This window comes from Nerophis lumbriciformis, linkage group LG21, assembly GCF_033978685.3.
Source record: "Nerophis lumbriciformis linkage group LG21, RoL_Nlum_v2.1, whole genome shotgun sequence".
Taxonomy (NCBI): Eukaryota; Metazoa; Chordata; class Actinopteri; order Syngnathiformes; family Syngnathidae; genus Nerophis; species Nerophis lumbriciformis.
This window is the reverse complement of record NC_084568.2, coordinates 30,116,751-30,134,219: the sequence shown is the minus strand read 5'-3', so window position 1 is coordinate 30,134,219 and position 17,469 is coordinate 30,116,751. Positions and strand designations below refer to the sequence as shown.

At 40.4% G+C, this 17,469-nt stretch overlaps 2 protein-coding genes and 1 long non-coding RNA gene across 7 annotated transcripts in view; 2 read left to right on the top strand and 1 right to left on the bottom strand.

Moving 5' to 3' along the window:
• The window catches only part of hoxa3a (homeobox A3a), an 83,386-nt gene extending 76,706 nt beyond the window's left edge, over positions 1 to 6,680 (top strand). For all 5 annotated transcript variants that reach the window (XM_061982473.1, XM_061982475.2, XM_061982476.1 and 2 more), the window contains one exon: positions 5,229 to 6,680. In XM_061982473.1, the coding sequence (XP_061838457.1) occupies positions 5,229 to 5,977 (749 nt within the window). In that variant the 3' untranslated portion in view covers positions 5,978 to 6,680. The remainder of the gene's footprint in view (positions 1 to 5,228) is intronic.
• LOC133620863 (uncharacterized) lies at positions 6,681 to 8,025 on the bottom strand. Its single transcript, XR_009817573.1, has 2 exons — positions 7,789 to 8,025; positions 6,681 to 7,183 (listed from the first exon to the last, which is right to left on the bottom strand). It is a non-coding gene; the product is annotated as an uncharacterized lncRNA (long non-coding RNA).
• Positions 8,026 to 11,768: 3,743 nt separating this feature from the next.
• LOC133621326 (homeobox protein Hox-A2a-like) lies at positions 11,769 to 13,960 on the top strand. The gene is made up of 2 exons (XM_061983353.2): positions 11,769 to 12,768; positions 12,868 to 13,960. The coding sequence occupies exons 1-2, from the start codon at positions 12,417 to 12,419 to the stop codon at positions 13,617 to 13,619; spliced, it is 1,104 nt and encodes a 367-aa protein (XP_061839337.1). The 5' UTR covers positions 11,769 to 12,416; the 3' UTR covers positions 13,620 to 13,960.
• The last annotated feature ends 3,509 nt before the right edge of the window (positions 13,961 to 17,469 follow it).

The following is a 17,469-nucleotide window of genomic DNA, read 5'->3' as shown; positions in this document are numbered from 1 at the left end:
ACTGACATAAGAAATAGAGCAAAGACAAATACAGGATATACTGAGCTTGATATGTTATTGTAGCATCTCTAACCCATGAGAACCAGCGTCCACTACAGTGGACATTTGTGTTTGTCATAAAAAGGCAAAATAATATTGGAAGAAGAAATAGAGCAAATATTTGCTGCATGACAAGAAATTGACTGGTATTGGATTGAGTTTAGTATCTTTAACCTATGATGACCAGCGTCCACTGCAGTGGACATTTGTGTTTGGCATAACAAGTCTGCTTTTTTTCCTGAAATAACACTGACATAAGAAATCGAGCAAAAGCAAATACAGGATACACTGAGCTTGATATCTTACTTGAGCATCTCTAACCCATGAGAACCAGCGTCCACTACAGTGGACATTTGTTTCGTTATTTATTTTGTCACAGGTATACCTTTTGGGGGAGAAAAACTGTCCTCTTATGCAGAAAGCTGGTTCTGAAGACAATATATACTGACCTACATTAGATTGCATTTAGCATCCTTAACACATGAGAACTAGCGTCCACTGCAGTGGACATTTGTGTTTAGCATAACAAGGCAGCGCATTCCCGAAATAACACTGGCAGAAAAAATAGACCAAAAACAGCTACACGAGGATATTTTGACTGGCTTTGGACTTATTTTAGCATCGTTGAACTGTGATACCCAGTGTCCGCTGCAGTGGACATTTGTGTTGGGTTGATTTATTTTGTCAAGAGTTACACATTTTGAAAAGAAAAAAAAAATCCTGAATCCTGGTCCCGAAGAGAATATATTGGCCCTCATTTGATTGGTTTTAGCATCTCAAACACATGAGCACCAGCGTCCACTGCAGTGGACATTTGTGTTATTTCTTTTGTCAGAGATATACATTTCAGAGAAAAACTGTCCTTTTATGCAGAAATAAAGATTCCTTCCAGAGGACGCTGTTCCTGAAGACGATATATTGACCTACATTAGATTGCATTTAGCATATTTAACACATGAGAACTAGCGTCCACTGCAGTGGACATTTGTGTTTTGCATAACAAGGCAACGCATTCCCGGAATAACACTGACATAAAAAATTTAGCAAAAATAGCTGTACGAGGATGTTTTGAGTGGCTTTGGACTTATTTTAGCATTGTTGAACTGTGATACCCATTGTCCACTGCAGTGGACATTTGTGATTGGTTGATTTATTTTGTCAGAGTTACACATTTTGAAACAAAAAGACAAATGTCCACTGCAGAGAATGCTGGTCCCGAGGAGAATATATTGACTCACATTTGCTTGCTTGAACACATGAGAACCAGCGTCCACTGCAGTGGACATATGTTTTGTTATTTCTTTTGTCATTTCGGAGAAAAAAACTCTCCTCTTCTGTTTTTGCAGACAATAATGGTTCTGAAGGGAATACGGTAAACCTACACTGGATTGCTTTTAGCATCTTTAACCTATAACAAGCGTCCACTGCAGTGGACATTTGTGTTTGCTTTGAACATAGTGTACACATAAGAACCAGCGTCCACTGCAGTGGACAGTTGTATTCATTTTATTTCTTTGGTCAGAGTTACACATTTGAAAAAAAAGTCATGTTACGCAAAACACAAATGTCCACTGCAGAGAACGGTGGTTCTGAGGGGAATATATTGACCTACATTGGGTTGCTTTTAGCGTCTTTAATCTATGAGAACAAGCGTCCACTGCAGTGGACATTTGTGTTTGCTTTATTTATTTTGTAAGAGTTATACATTTCGGGTTAAAAAAAACCCTAGCCTTGTTAAGAAAAAACATATTTCTATGGTTCTGAGGGGAATAGATTGACTTACTTTGTTATTGCTTTGAGTACACATCAGAACCGGCGTCCACTGCAGTGGACATTTGTATTTGGTTTATTTCTTGGGTCAGAGTTACACATTTGAAAAAAAAAGTCATGTTATGCAAAACACAAATGTCCACTGCAGAGGACGGTGGTTCTGAGGGGAATATATTGACCTACATTGGGTTCCTTTTAGCGTCTTTAACCTAAGAGAACAAGCGTCCACTGCAGTGGACATTTGTATTTGGTTTATTTCTTGGCTCAGAGTTACACTGAAGAGGACGGTGGTTCTGAGGGGAATATATTGACCTACATTGGGTTGTTTTTAGCGTCTTTAACCCGTGAAGAGGACGGTGGTTCTGAGGGGAATATATTGACCTACATTGGGTTGTTTTTAGCGTCTTTAACCCGTGAGAACTCGCGTCCACTGCAGTGGACATTTGTGTTTGGCATAACGAGGCAAATCTTTCCCAAAATAACACTGACAGAAGAATTAGACTAAAAATAAGTGCAGGAGGATATATTGACCAACAATGTGAATAAACCGAATACATTTGTATTCGGTTTATTTCTTTGGTCAGAGTCACACAATTTGAAAAAAAAAAAACTACTGTTACGCAAAACATCGATGTCCACTGCAGAGGAGACTGGTTCTGAGGAGAATATGTTGACCTACATTGGATTTAATTCAGCATCTTTAACCCATGAGAGTCAGTGTCCACTAGAGTGGACATTTGTTTGTGGTTTATTTATTTTGTCAGAGGTGTACATTTTGTGGCAAAAACAGCCTTGTTATGCAAAATCAAATCTCCACTGCATGAGATGCTGGTTCTGAATAATACAAATTGACCTACTTTGGATTGTTTTTAGCATTTTTAACCCATCAGAACTAGCGTCAACTGTAGTGGACATTTGTGTTTGGCATAACAAAGCTTATTTTTGAAATTAACTACCCTTTTAATTAAAAAACAAAACAAAAATAGTCCACTCCAGAGGAAGTTATTTCTGAGGGGAATATATTGGGATCGCTTGTAGAGCCAGAGTCCACTACAGTGGACATTTGTTTGGTTTCTTTAGTCATTTTGTAGAAGAAAATAGCCCTGTTTTGCAAAAACAAATGCCTGCTGCAGAGGAAGGTGGTTCTGAAGGGAATATATTGACCTACTTTTGAGTGCTTGTAGCATTTTTAACCCATGAGAGCTAGTGTCCACTGCAGTGGACATGTGTGTTTGGCAAAACAAGTCAGATTTTTTCTGAAACAACACTGACGAAAGAAATACAGTAAAAACAACTGTGTGAGGATATCTGACATGGGATTGCTTTTAGCATCTTTGACTTGGAGAAGCAGCGTCCACTGCAGTGGACATTTTAATTTATTGATTTTCTTTGGTCAGAGGTATTCATTTTGGAGAAAACTTGTTTTTGGTGTACATTAGATTGCTTTTAGCATATGTATCCTATCCTGTTATACTTACTTGGTTGATTTATGTGGTTGCAGTTATACATTGAAAAATAAGTTGCACAAAGCACAATTGTCCACTGCAGAGGACGCAGCATGGTGACATATACTGCTTTTAGCATAACCAATGAGAACCAGCGTCCACTGTAGTGGACATTTGTTTTTGGTGTATTTCTTTTGTCAGAGTTACACATCTACTTCTTTTTTTAAAGTCATGATATGCAAAACACAAATGTCCACTGCAGAGGACGTTGCATGCAGGTGGCATTGATTGCTTTTAGCATAACCCATTAAAACCAGCGTCCACTGTAGTGGACATTTGCTTATGGTTTATTTATTTTGTCAGAGGTGCCCTTTAAAAAAAAAAAAAGTCATGATATGCAAAACACAAATGTCCACTGCAGAGGACGCTGCATGCAGGTGGCATTGATTTCTTTTTAGCATAACCCATTAAAACCAGCGTCCACTATAGTGGACATTTGCTTATGGTTTATTTATTTTGTCAGAGGTGCATGATATGCAAAACACAAATGTCCACTGCAGAGGACACAGCATGCAGTAGCATTTGTTTTCCTTTAAACATAACCAATGAGAACCAGCGTCCACTGTAGTGGACATTTGTTTTGGTGTATTTCTTTTGTCAGACGTACACATTTTTGAAACAAAAAAGTAATGTTGTGCAAAATACAAATGTCCACTGCAGAGGACGCTGCATGCAGGGGACATTGGTTGCTTTTAGCATAACCCATTAAAACCAGTGTCCACTGTAGTGGACATTTGCTTATGGTTTATTTATTTTGTCGGAGTTACCCTTTAAAAAAAAGTAACGATATGCAAAACACAAATGTCCACGCATGCAGGTGGCATTGATTGCTTTAAACATAACCAATGAGAACCAGTGTCCACTGTAGTGGACATTTGCTTTTGGTTTATTCATTTTGTAAGAGCTACTCTTTTTTTTTTTTTTTTTTTTTTTTTTTTTTTTTTTAAGTCATGATATGCAAAACACACATGTCCACTGCAGAGGACGTTGCATGCAGTTGGCATATCCCATGAACACCAGCGTCCACTGTAGTGGACATTTGATTTTGGTTTATTTCTTTTGTCAGAGGTACACTTTTTTTTAAACAAAAAGTAATGATATGCAAAACACAAATGTCCACTGCAGAGGACGCTGCATGCAGGTGGCTTTGATTTATTTTAGAATAGCCAATGAGAACCAGCGTCCACTGGAGTGGACATTTGTTTTTGGTGTATTTATTTTGTCAGAGTTACACTTTTTTTAATAAGTCAACAAAACACAAATGTCCGGCAGAGGACACTGCATGCAGGTGGGTTTGATTGCTTTTAGCATAACCCATGATAACCAGCGTCTACTGTAGTTGACATTTGTTTTGGGTGTATTTATTTTGTCAAAGTTACACTTTTTTTTTTTTTTTTTTTTTTAAAGTCATGATATGCAAAACTTAAATGTTCACTGCAGAGGACGCTGCATGCACTTTGATTGCTTTTAGCATAACCCATGAGAACTAGCGTCCACTGTAGTGGACATTTGTTTTTGGTGTATTTCTTTTGTCAGAGTTACACTTTTTTTCCCTTTTTTTTTTTTCAAAGTCATGCTATGCATAACACAAATGTCCACTGCAGAGGACGCTGTGTGCATTTTGATTGCTTTTAGCATAATCCATGAGAACCAGCGTCCACTGTAGTGGACATTTGTTTTGGGTGTATTTATTTTGTCAAAGTTACACTTTTTAAATTTTTTTTAAAGTCATGCTATGCAAAACACATGTCCACTGCAGAGGACGCTGGTTTTATGCAGGTTACTGCCTTCAGTTGTAAAAAGTACTTTGAAGCTAACCCTCATTCAGTGGGGGGGTGTTGTCACGTGATTTCACTGTCCTGTCTAGATTACTGATTACCCCCCCCCCCCCCCCTCTTCCTCCCCCCACCACAGTGGAGAGTTGCCCCGGAGACAAGAGTCCTCCCGGGTCTGCCGCCTCCAAGAGGGCCCGGACTGCCTACACCAGCGCCCAGCTGGTGGAGCTGGAGAAGGAGTTCCACTTCAACCGGTACCTCTGCAGGCCCCGCAGGGTGGAGATGGCCAACCTGCTCAACCTCACGGAGAGACAGATCAAGATCTGGTTCCAGAACCGCAGGATGAAATACAAGAAGGATCAGAAAGGGGTCGGGATGATGCCCTCCCCGGGGGGTCAGTCCCCGAGGAGCCCGGTGGGCCCGTCGTCCGGCGGCGGCGGCGTATACCTCAGCTCTATGCATTCTCTGGTAAACAGTGTTCCTTATGAGTCCCAGTCGCCGACGTCGTACGGCAAGGCTCACCCGAACGCGTACGGCATGACGTCATACCCCCCGCCGTTAAACCCCCAGAAGCGGTACCCCGACTCGGCCACGCCCGAGTATGACGCGCACGCCCTGCAGGGAGGCAACTACGGCGCGCACATGCAGGGCAGCCCCGTCTACGTCGGGGGAGGCTACATCGAACCCATGCCCAACTCCGGGGCGTCCGTGTTCGGCCTCACGCACCTCCCGCACCCGCCGTCCTCCAACATGGACTACAACGGAGCAATCACGATGGGCGGCGGGCAGCAGCACGCGGTGTGCGAGCCCACGCCGACCTACACGGACCTTACGCCGCAATACTCTCAGGGAAGAATCCAGGAGGCGCCCAAACTGACGCATCTGTAGCGGCGTGGCGCACTTTGTATCACTCCGCCCATTGTCTCCGAGCCGCCTCCGGACCGTATCACCGCCTTTCTTTGTGTCCCTCCACACCTTTCCCTCCCTTTAGTTTGACCATGTGTGACGTAGCGAATAGGATAAATAATCATCCCCCCCCCCCCCCCCCCCCCCCAAAGACATTCACGATAGGCCTATTTAATCTATTTTTCTTTGTTTTTAAATTCAAACAGGGTATTATGAACATGGTATTGCTTTTATTTTTCAATGTGAACTTATTTATCCGCATTTGAAGATTATTTGTTTGCATTTTGTTGCACTTGTGAAAGGATAGTCGAGGGGAAAGCCTTTTTTTAAATAGACTGCCTTTGCTTCTTTGGATTTTCTGATGTTATTTATTTTGTTTAGTGTTACAAAATAGTCCTCTAGTATTATTTGAAGCTCAGTTTTTCCCTCCCTCTCCTTACTCGAACAGCAGGCTCCATTTTCACCCCTTTTTCTTCTTCGAGGAGCTATTTTTTATTTGATATTGTCCTCACATCATGTAAAATCAATCAATCGACGCAATAACGGTGCAAAGAAGGACACATTTTATCTGTTTTTTTGTTGTTTTTTTTATATATATGAATGAGAACAAACACGTCAATCCCCCCTTCATATACATTCCATGCTGCTCCAGTTCGAAGAAGTAAATAAAACAAATGAAATACAATCGAGGCACATTTGTTTTAATTTGGGGACCAACAGAATGCATTTGATTTTTTTTAAATACTTCAATGCAAAAATCCGATCCAAAAAATTCAAATAAGATATATATTTTTTTGTAATGCAAAAATTCGTAAAAATACTTAAATGCAAAAATCCGATCCAAAAAAGTTCAAATAAAATACAAAAATATTTTTTATTTATTTAAAAAGAATGCAAAAATTCGTTCAAAATAAGGGTGCATTTGATTAGGAAAAATGAAAAAAAAAATGTTGAAAATATATTTAAAAAATGGCAGAATGCATTCGAAAATATTTTACATTTTCTTATTCATTTTCATCTCATTCACTTAAAACGGCCGAGCCAAATGCATCATTTCTGTCCTTTCTGCTGCCGGCGAGACGTGAAGACAACTCTCGGGTGGCCTTCCTCCTCCTCATCCTCCTCCTCCTCTCCCCTCGGCAGCGCGGCCACATCCATAACCATAAAAACGTCAGCTTTCTGGAGCTTCTGCAAGCACAGACAACAATCTAAATGAGCGCTCGTTTTGAAGGGGGAATTTCCAGAAAGGACGCTGCAGAATCACAAGCAAAAAACAACAACAATATTTATTAGCAAAATTAGACAATTAAATACAAGCGGCGGGATTTAATTAAAATATTTGTTAAAATGTGCATATGCTGCACAGCTGCTGTTTTTTTTTGTTTTTTTTATTGTACAAAAGGTGACTATGATTGATTTAAGAGGGCATTCCGGCCTGCATGACATATGGTTAGCAGGGAACAATTGAAGCAAGCATGTCGTGTCAAACCTTGCACTTCTGCCTCCACACTACATCATAACATTTCATATTTTACCCACAACAATACCTTCCTTTTTTGTTTTGTTTTTCTCGCGTTTTTGCTCCACGGGAAAGCACTGTTAACCTTGCCTGCTGTAATGTGTGTAGGCGGACTAAAAAGCTTTCCACCCACTCCTCGCACACAAAGCTTGCAAAAAGAAGAGGAGGAAAAAAAGGCACCGTTTCCTACGTTACCGCGACCAAATAAGCACAAAAAAATGCCGTTTTTCCGCCGATAAATGGAGAAAAAGCCAGGTGGAGCGCTGGTACTCACCCGTGGTGCGTTCAATGCCTCCCCGAGCAAGGAGACCGCGCCTTGCTCGAACGCTATTTATCTCTGCAAAGATCCCTCCAGCGACAGCCGGGAGAAGTATGTGGGAGCGGGGATGCAGCTCGTCTGAGTGGCCAGTGTTTCTCGCCGACTTCCTGGCCGCATTTGATCCGGGGGAGAGTTAGAAGCCTTAAATGTGTTGTGAGGGCACCGAGCTGTCAGACCTTTTGGCGAGTAAGATTGATCGCGCCCAGGCTTCCAGCACTCTTTGTTTGGTATATAAGCAACAAACTGAGAGAGACCCACACCACCTTTTCCTCTCTCTTAGACGCCACTAAAAGTCCTATTTGGACTTTTCGTTCAATGGCAATGTTGTGCGAGGGTTTACTGACAAATGTGGCGTTTTTTGGGGGGGAAAAAATCACAGCAGGAGCAGCACGAATAACACAGCCAAGGACTGTTTTATGTGATGTTTATTACCACCATGACGGTAATTACTCAGCTCCAATTGATACACTGAGACCACTGTGCATGTAAACGTTCATAATGTCGTACTTACAAAACATTAACACGGGAGCATAGGGACAAGCGGTAGAAAATCGGATGGATGGATGGATGTTTCATGTGTTGTGTAGCAACAAGCTTTAAAGTTTGTTTTGGTGCCATGTTACTAAAACCTGAAACCATTAAACGATTAGAAATAAATACATGATTTATTGTTGCTTCGATTAATCGTTGCAAAAACAAATGGGAGTGACCGGAACTTTGAATGGCATACGATTATTTATTTGTTATGAAATGACAAACAGGGGGAAAAATATCGACGTTTATTTCAACAATTTCGACTAAAACACGCATGGAGCTGTGAAGTGTGTTTTATCTGACAAACTCATCGCTAGATTAAGTTTGTTTTTTTAATGCTTTTTTTTAAATTGATGCACACATGTTAAAAGTGATTTTAATGTCATAAATATGCATTTGTTAGACAAAAAGAAGGCAGATTATGACAGGCAGACAAAAAAAAACGTTCAACTATTTTTGACGAAAACGAAGCATGTTTTTTCCCGATTACTTGATTAATCAAAATGACTCACCCATAGATTAAATAGGAAATAGTTTTTTTGTGTATTTTTTTAATGCATTTATTACAAACACACATTGAAGTGTTTTGTCCGATTAATCGAATAAACTCATCGGTTATAGTTTTATTTATGTTTTTATCTGTTTATTAATGCACACATATTAAACATGTGCATATGCATTTATTAGAAGAACAAATATTGTCAATTGTGACAAGCAGAAATGTTTTTTTGTTATTTCAACTTATTTTCCCTATGAAGTGTCGTATCACATTTCTCGATTAATCGAACAAAGTCGTCCATAGATGAAGCCTTATATAGTTTCCGATTACTTGATTAATCAAAATGACTCATCCATAGATTAAATAGGAAATAGGGTTTTTCTGTATTTTTTTTGTAATACACACATGTTAAAAGTGTGCATACACATTTATTAGACACACACATTGAGGCTATGAAGTGTTTTATCCGATTAATCGAATAAACTTATCCATAGACTATGTATAGTTTTATATATGTTTTTATCTCTTTATTAATGCACACATGTTAAAGTGTACATATGCATTTATTATAAACACACTTTGAGTCTATGAAGTGTTTTATCCGATTAATCGAATAAACTCATCCATAAACTATGTCGGGTATAGTTTTATCAATGTTTTTATCTCTTTATCAATGCACTTGTTAAAAGTGTGCATATGCATTTTTTGGAAAAAAACATATCGTAAATTATGACAGGCAGCCTTTTTGTTGTTGTTTATTTTAAGTTATTTTCCCTGTGAATTGTCGTATCACATTTCTCGATTAATCGAACAAAGTTGTCGATGGATGAAGTCGTATGTAGTTTGCGCACAGCAGATCTTTTCTTTTTTGTTTACTTTTTATGATCACATGTTAAAAATGTGCACAAACATTTATGGGAAGAAAAAAGAATGTGAATTATGACAAGCAGAAAAAAAAGTTGTTAATTTCAACATATTTTTCCTAAAACACGAGTTGAGGCCATGACGTGTGTTTTGTCCGATTATTTGATTAATCGAAATGACTTATCCATAGATTAAATAGGATATAGGTTTTTTATTATTACTTTTTTTTTAATGCACACATGTTAAAAGTGTGCTTATGCATTTATAGGAAGAAAAAAGAATGCAAATTATGACATGCAGAAAAAAAAGTTGTTTATTTCAATGTATTTTTCGTAAAACACATTAAGGCTGCGAAGTGCTTTATCTGATTAACTGATTAGTCGAACAAACAGATTAAAAAAAAATGTATTTATGTTTTTATCAATACACACATGTTAAAAGTGTGCATATGCATTTGTTAGAAGAAAAAAAAAGGAAATTATGACAAGCAGGGAAACATGTTTTCTTTAAGTTATTTTCCCTATGACGTGTTTGGTCGGGTTTCCCGATTAATCGAACAAAGTTGCCGGTTGATCAAGTTGTTACATGTTTCCGCACAGCAGATATTTTGTTTTTTTTGTTTATTTTTTAATGAATGCACACATGTTAAAAGTCTGCATATGCATTTGTTAGAAGAAAAAAAAGAATGCTAATTATGACAAGCAGGGACATTTTTTTTTGTTAAAGTTATTTTCTCTAAAACATGAATTGAGGCTATGACCTGTTTATTCGGGAATTCCCGATTAATCGGACAAAGTCGCGGGTCGATTAAGTTGTACATGTTTCCGCACAGCAGATATTTTGTTTTTTGTTTATAACGAATTGAGGCTATGACCTGTTTATTCGGGGAATACCGATTAATCGAACAAAGTCGCGGGTTGATTAAGTTGTACATGTTTCCGCACAGCAGATATTTTGTTTTTTGTTTATTTTTTAATGATGTTAAAAGTCTGCATGTGCATTTGTTAGAAGAAAAAAAACAATGCTAATTATGACAAGAAGATACTTTTTTTTTGTTTAAGTTATTTTCCCTAAAACACAAATTGAGCCTTTGACCCCTTTATTCGGGAATTCCCGATTAATCGAACAAAGTCGTGGGTTGATTAAGTTGAACATTGTTTCCGCACAGCAGATATTTAGTTGTTTTGTTTATTTTTTAATGAATGCACACATGTTAAAAGTCTGCATATGCATTTGTTAGAAGAAAAAAAAGAATGCTAATTATCACAAGAAGATAATTTTTTTTGTTTAAGTTATTTTCCCTAAAACACGAATTGAGGCTATAACCCGTTTATTCGGGAATTCCCGATTAATCGAACAAAGTCGTGAGTCAAAGATATTTTGTTTTTTGTTTATTTTTTAATGAATGCACACATGTTAAAAGTCTGCATATGCATTTGTTAGAAGAAAAAAAAAAGCTAATTATGACAAACAGGGAATTTTTTTTTTAAAAGTTATTTTCCCTAAAACACGAATTGAGGCTGTGACCGGTTTATTCGGGAATTCCCGATTAATCGAACAAAGTCGTAAGTCAAAGATATTTTGTTTTTTGTTTATTTTTTAATGAATGCACACATATTAAAAGTCTGCATATGCATTTGTTAGAAGAAAAAAAAATGCTAATTATGACAAGCAGGGAATTTTTTTTTGTTAAAGTTATTTTCCCTAAAACACGAATTCAGGCTGTGACCGGTTTATTCGGGAATTCCCGATTAATCGAACAAAGTCGTGAGTCAAAGATATTTTGTTTTTTGTTTATTTTTTAATGAATGCACACATGTTAAAAGTCTGCATATGCATTTGTTAGAAGAAAAAAAAAGCTAATTATGACAAGCAGGGAATTTTTTTTTGTTAAAGTTTTTTTTCCCTAAAACACGAATTCAGGCTATGACCGGTTTATTCGGGAATTCCCGATTAATCGAACAAAGTCGTAAGTCAAAGATATTTTGTTTATTTTTTAATGAACGCACACAGGTTAAAAGTGCACGTGTTTTTACCCGATTACTCGATTCATGAGCGCACTAATCCAAAAATAATCCACCATAATAACCATAAAATGTGCTTCTTTAAGGGAGTGAAGACAATCACGTTTGGGGTATGTTTTCTTCTTCTAATTTTTTTTTTTTTTTTTTTTTTTTAAGATGTGTGTGTGTGCGTGCATGTGCGTGCGTGTGTGTGTGTGGTGGGGGGCGTTCTCGCCTGACATCCTCAAACAATACGAGAAAGAGGAGTGCACGAATCCGCGCGCCCCCAGCTTTAGGGGTCCCTTTGCACCAGCGAGAGCGTCCGCCATTCCTAAAAAGACCCTTTTTTTAAGAGTCGGGGGGTTCCGAGCCTCTTCCGAGAGGAGGACGAGGATGTGAGGGAAAGTCCCCCGAGCTGCAGCCGCAGACTTTTTCGGGATCCATCCGGGTGCAGCTCAGTGGCGCGTTTTGATGAAAGCCCAAGTTGTCATTGGACAGAAGTCATCATGTGACAGGCCCGTCGGTGCAATTTGGAGCTGGTGTGCATGAATCCACTCCTTCCACGCAGCGCGGCCATAATCGGGGGGAAAGCCCATCACGGGATCCTTTTTTCGGGGATGATTTGTCCCCCCGGCCGCTGAGCTCGCTGGACAGTAACGCGCGCAGACGTTCCTGGGCTGGAGATGAATTACGAATTCGAGCGAGAGAGCGGATTTATCAATAGTCAGCCTTCGCTCGCTGAGTGCCTGACATCTTTCCCCCCTGTCGCGGATTCCTTTCAAAGTTCATCAATCAAGAGCTCGACACTGATTCCCCCTCCCTTCGAGCAGACCATCCCCAGCCTCAACCCGGGCGGCCACCCGCGTCACGGCCGGCCGAGGCACAGCCCGGACGGATGCAGCCCGCTGCCCACCGCCTCGCTTCCCCCGGAGTACCCGTGGATGCGGGAGAAGAAAGCCTCCAAGAGGAGCCACCTGCAGCCCACGACCACCGCGACCACCTTGTCCAATGGACCCGTGTGCTTCTCCCCTAAAGGTGGGTGCGCTAAAAAAATAAAAACAAATCTATTTTTCCCCCTCCACATTTCATTTAAATCATAGCAGCAATGACGATTATGGAACGGTTCTGTCCCAGGCTCGCCGGAGGTCGTGGACGTGGCTCCAGGGGGCTCCCGGCGCCTCAGGACCGCGTACACCAACACGCAGCTGCTGGAGCTGGAGAAGGAATTCCACTTCAACAAGTATCTGTGCCGACCCCGCCGGGTGGAGATAGCGGCCCTGCTGGACCTGACCGAGCGCCAGGTCAAAGTCTGGTTCCAGAACCGGCGCATGAAGCACAAGCGCCAGACGCAGACTAAGGAGAACCATAACGGGGACCGGGGCGGCGGCAGCGGCGGTGGCCGAGAGGAGGAGGAGGAGGAAGGGGAGGACGCCATGCGCTGCAGCGACGAGGACGACGAGGGCCCCCAGTTGTACGAGCAAAGCGGGGCCCTGCTGGAGAGAGACACCTTCTCCTTTCACAACAACAATCTGGCTCCCACGCAGCTGCACGTCCACAATAGCGGCTACGCCCCGACCCCGCTCCACAGCAATGAGAAAAATCTCAAACATTTCCCCAACGCGGCGCCCACTGCTGCGGGCTGCGCGGCAACAATGGGCCCCGGCTCGGCATCTGGGCCGGACAATGGCGACTGCAGTCCCCCGGCCCTGGACGTTTCTATACACGACTTCCAGGCCTTCTCGGCGGATTCCTGCCTGCAGCTCTCCGACGCCGCCTCGCCGAGCTTGTCGGAGTCCCTGGACAGTCCCGTGGACATTTCCGCGGACACTTTCTACTTTTTCGCCGAGTCCCTGACGACGATCGACCTGCAGAATCTCAACTATTAGCCGCGTTTGATTTCTTGGTTGAAAACCTTTTTTTTTGTTTTGTTATTGTGGACGGCGAGGCCGGCGGTAAATCGATTGTAATTCCCTTCCCCCAAAAAAACAAAAACAAACAAAAACATTTTTTTTGTGTGTGCGAGGGAGGGAAAATTATGACGTGTGTGTGACAAATTCTACAAGTTTTATTTTTGTATAGCTCCTTGGATATTTTTGTTAGAATACAAGAACTTGCTACAACTTTTTGGTGTTTGGAGTCTTTTTCTATTCCCCGAAACAATAAAAAAAAAAAAAACATAAAATATGCAAATTAAACAACAGGTTGGTCATGAATATAAATTACTAGAGCAAGCGCACTGATGCTATTTTTCCTATTTAGGGGAATTGTAATATTTATTCCATATATATATTTTATATATTATATTTTTTTAGCAGTTCCACTGTGAAAGAATATTTTTGTTTTTTAAAATTTTTTTTTTAGCGTTTTCTCGTCTCCAACACAGCCGAGCCTCGTTCGCCCGCAGGAGCTCATAAATCACCGCGCTGTCACCAAAGACACCCACTCGTGTCTGCATGCTCACAAATAAAAACCCACTCATGATTCCGGACGCTTTTTTTTTTTTTTTTTTTTTTTTTTTTTTTTTAAAGAGGGGGTCGCTCGGCAATTATTTCTTTTTATAGTGCGCTTAAAAAAAGGCTTGTTGTGCGTGTTAGGCCCCCCCAACAAACCCACGAGGGGGGCCATTTTATTAGGTTTGTGATCATGATGTGTTTTTTTTCTTGCAAGGTTATTGGATCGAGCACGCCAGGGGCCAATATGTTCGATAAGACGATTATAAAGAGCTTCATTATCGTTTAATAAATAGTCGGTTCAATATGGAGCTTTTGTGCGTCAAATCAGGCTCCAGCCACCGGTTGCACGGATCGATACGATCATCTAAAAGCTATGCACTGCAACTGGAGTGTGTGTGTGTATACGTGTGTGTGTAAGTGTGTGTGTGTGCGTGCTTTTGACGGCGAATGGCGGGGGTTTGCAACTATAGTGGCGTCCGCGTAACCAAATCATTCCGAGACAACGCGTCCTTTCTGCGCGCATATGTGGCACACAAAAGAGCTGCGAGGCCCGCCATGGTGTAGCGGGGCTGGCTGTCCACGGTCGAGGACCCGCAGCGCCCACGCATGCACTCCGCTGCAGATGTCAGAGGGTTGGGGGAGGGGAGCCTTCAGCGGTGACGCCACTATAGTGCTTTACTTCCACGGCTGCAAAAAAAAAAAAAAAAAAAAAAAAAAATCACGTTTTGTCTTATTTTTGGCGATCACGTGGCATGGTAGTCTCCTAACCCCCAGTTTTCATGCTAAAATGACTTATTTTGAGTTTTAACAGCATATAGGAGGTGTTTATAAACGTGTGGAGGACTTTGGAAAACTTTCAAATCAGAGATATTGAACTCAGTGACTTTAAGCTATAGACCAGGGGGCCAAAACATTTGCCTCCAAGGGCCAAAGTGAAAATGTGCGAAAAGTCTGTGAGGAGTGTAGCCTCACAAAGACATATTTAAAAGTTAGTAGTATAGAGCAGTGGTTCTCAAATGGGGGTACGCGTACCCCTGGGGGTACTTGAAGGTATGCCAAGGGGTACGTGAGATTTTTTTTAAATATTCTAAAAATAGCAACAATTCAAAAATCCTTTATAAATAAAAAATAAAAAAAACTATCCTTTTTTCCAAATAGTTCGAGTAAGACCACTACAAATGAGCAATATTTTGCACTTTAATAAATCAGAAACTGATGACATAGTGCTGTATTTACTTCTTTATCTCTTTTTTTCAACCAAAAATGCTTTGCTCTGATTAGGGGGTACTTGAATTTAAAAAAAAAATCACAGGGGGTGCATCACTGAAAAAAGGTTGAGAACCACTGGTATAAAGTATTACACAGACTTTGTGTCTAATTCAGTTAAAATGCAACCATTTTTTTTAACCTCAAAAAGGTCATTTTGTGGAGATGTTCACCATTTCCGGGTGTTGTTGAGAAACCAGCTCCTCCGATATATTTAAACCGATCGCTTTCAAAATGGACACGGAGGATGCTAAGTTCTCAAGCGTTCAGGTTTTTATTACAGGACTTGGCGAACAAGATGATCCTTTTCCATAATCCGCCTATAAAACAATGAAATACGGCGTTTTTTTAATTATAATAAATTACTGTAAATTGAAAAAAACTGTTTTCATGTTAAAATTCTGGTGACTAAGCTGCCAGTTTGTTCGACCGCAAAAATCGATGTTTCTTGTTTTTACGGCGAAAAATAGCTTGGATGCCCAAAGTGCGGCCCTCAGTCCAAATTTGGCCCGCCGTGTCACTTCTTTTGGCCCGCCAAGGGGGTCTACCAAATACAAAATGACTTATTTTGAGTTTTAACAGCATTTAGGAAGTGTTTATAAATGTGTGGAGGACTTTGGAAAACTTTAAAATCAGAGATATTAAACTCAGTGACTTTAAGCTATAGACCAGGGGGCCCAAACATTTGCCTCCAAGGGCCTAAGTGAAAATGTGCTAAAAGTCTGTGAGGAGTGTAGCCTCACAAAGACATATTTAAATGTTAGTAGTATAGATTATCACACAGACTGTGTGTCTAATTCAGTTAAAATGCAATCATTTTTTTTAACCTCAAAAAGGTCATTTTGTGGAGATGTTCACCATTTCCGGGTGTTGTTGAGAAACCAGCTCCTCCGATATATTTCAACCGATCGCTTTCAAATTGGACACGGAGGATGCTAAGTTCTCAAGCGTTCAGGTTTTTATTACAGGACTTGGCGAACAAGCTGATCCTTTTCCATAATCCGCCTATAAAACGATGAAATAGTTTTACCATAAAATGTACAGCGGTTTTTATACTAAATGACTGTGAATTGAATTAACTGTTTTCATGTTATAATTCTGGTGACTAAGCTGCCAGTTTTTTCTACCGTAAAAATCGATGTTTCTTGTTTTTACGGCGGTTAATAGCTTCGATGCCCAAAGTGCGGCCCTCGGTCCAAATTTGGCCCGCCATGTCACTTCTTTTGGCCCGCTAAGGGGGTCTACCAAATACAACATGACTTATTTTGAGTTTTTAAATCAGAGATATTAAATTCAGTGACTTTAAGCTATAGACAAAGGGACCCAAACATTTGCCCCCAAGGGTCAAAGTAAAAAAGTGCTAAAAATCAGCAATTTTTGTGCCACAGCACCACAAGTGAGGAGTGTAGCCTCACAAAGACATATTTAAATATTAGTAGTATAGATTATCACACAGACTGTGTGTCTAATTCAGTTAAAATGCAACCTTCTTAACCTCAAAACACCCGAAAAGGTCATTTTGTGGAGATGTCCACCATTTCCGGGTGTTGTTGAGAAACCAGCTCCTCCGATATATTTCAACCGATCGCTTTCAAAATGGACACGGAGGATGCTAAGTTCTCAAGCGTTCAGGTTTTTATTACAGGACTTGGCGAACAAGCTGATCCTTTTCCATAATCCGCCTATAAAACGATGAAATAGTTTTACCATAACATTTACGGTTTTTTTTATACTAAATTACTGTAAATTGAAAAAACTGTTTTCATGTTAAAATTCTAGTGACTAAGCTGCCAGTTTTTTCTACCGTAAAAATCGATGTTTCTTGTTTTTACGGCGGTCAATAGCTTTGATGCCCAAAGTGCGGCCCTCGGTCCAAATTTGGCCCGCCGTGTCACTTCTTTTGGCCCGCCAAGGGGGTCTACCAAATAAAAAATGACTTATTTTGAGTTTTAACAGCATATAGGAAGTGTTTATAAACGTGTGGAGGACTTTGGAAAACTTTAAAATCAGAGGTATT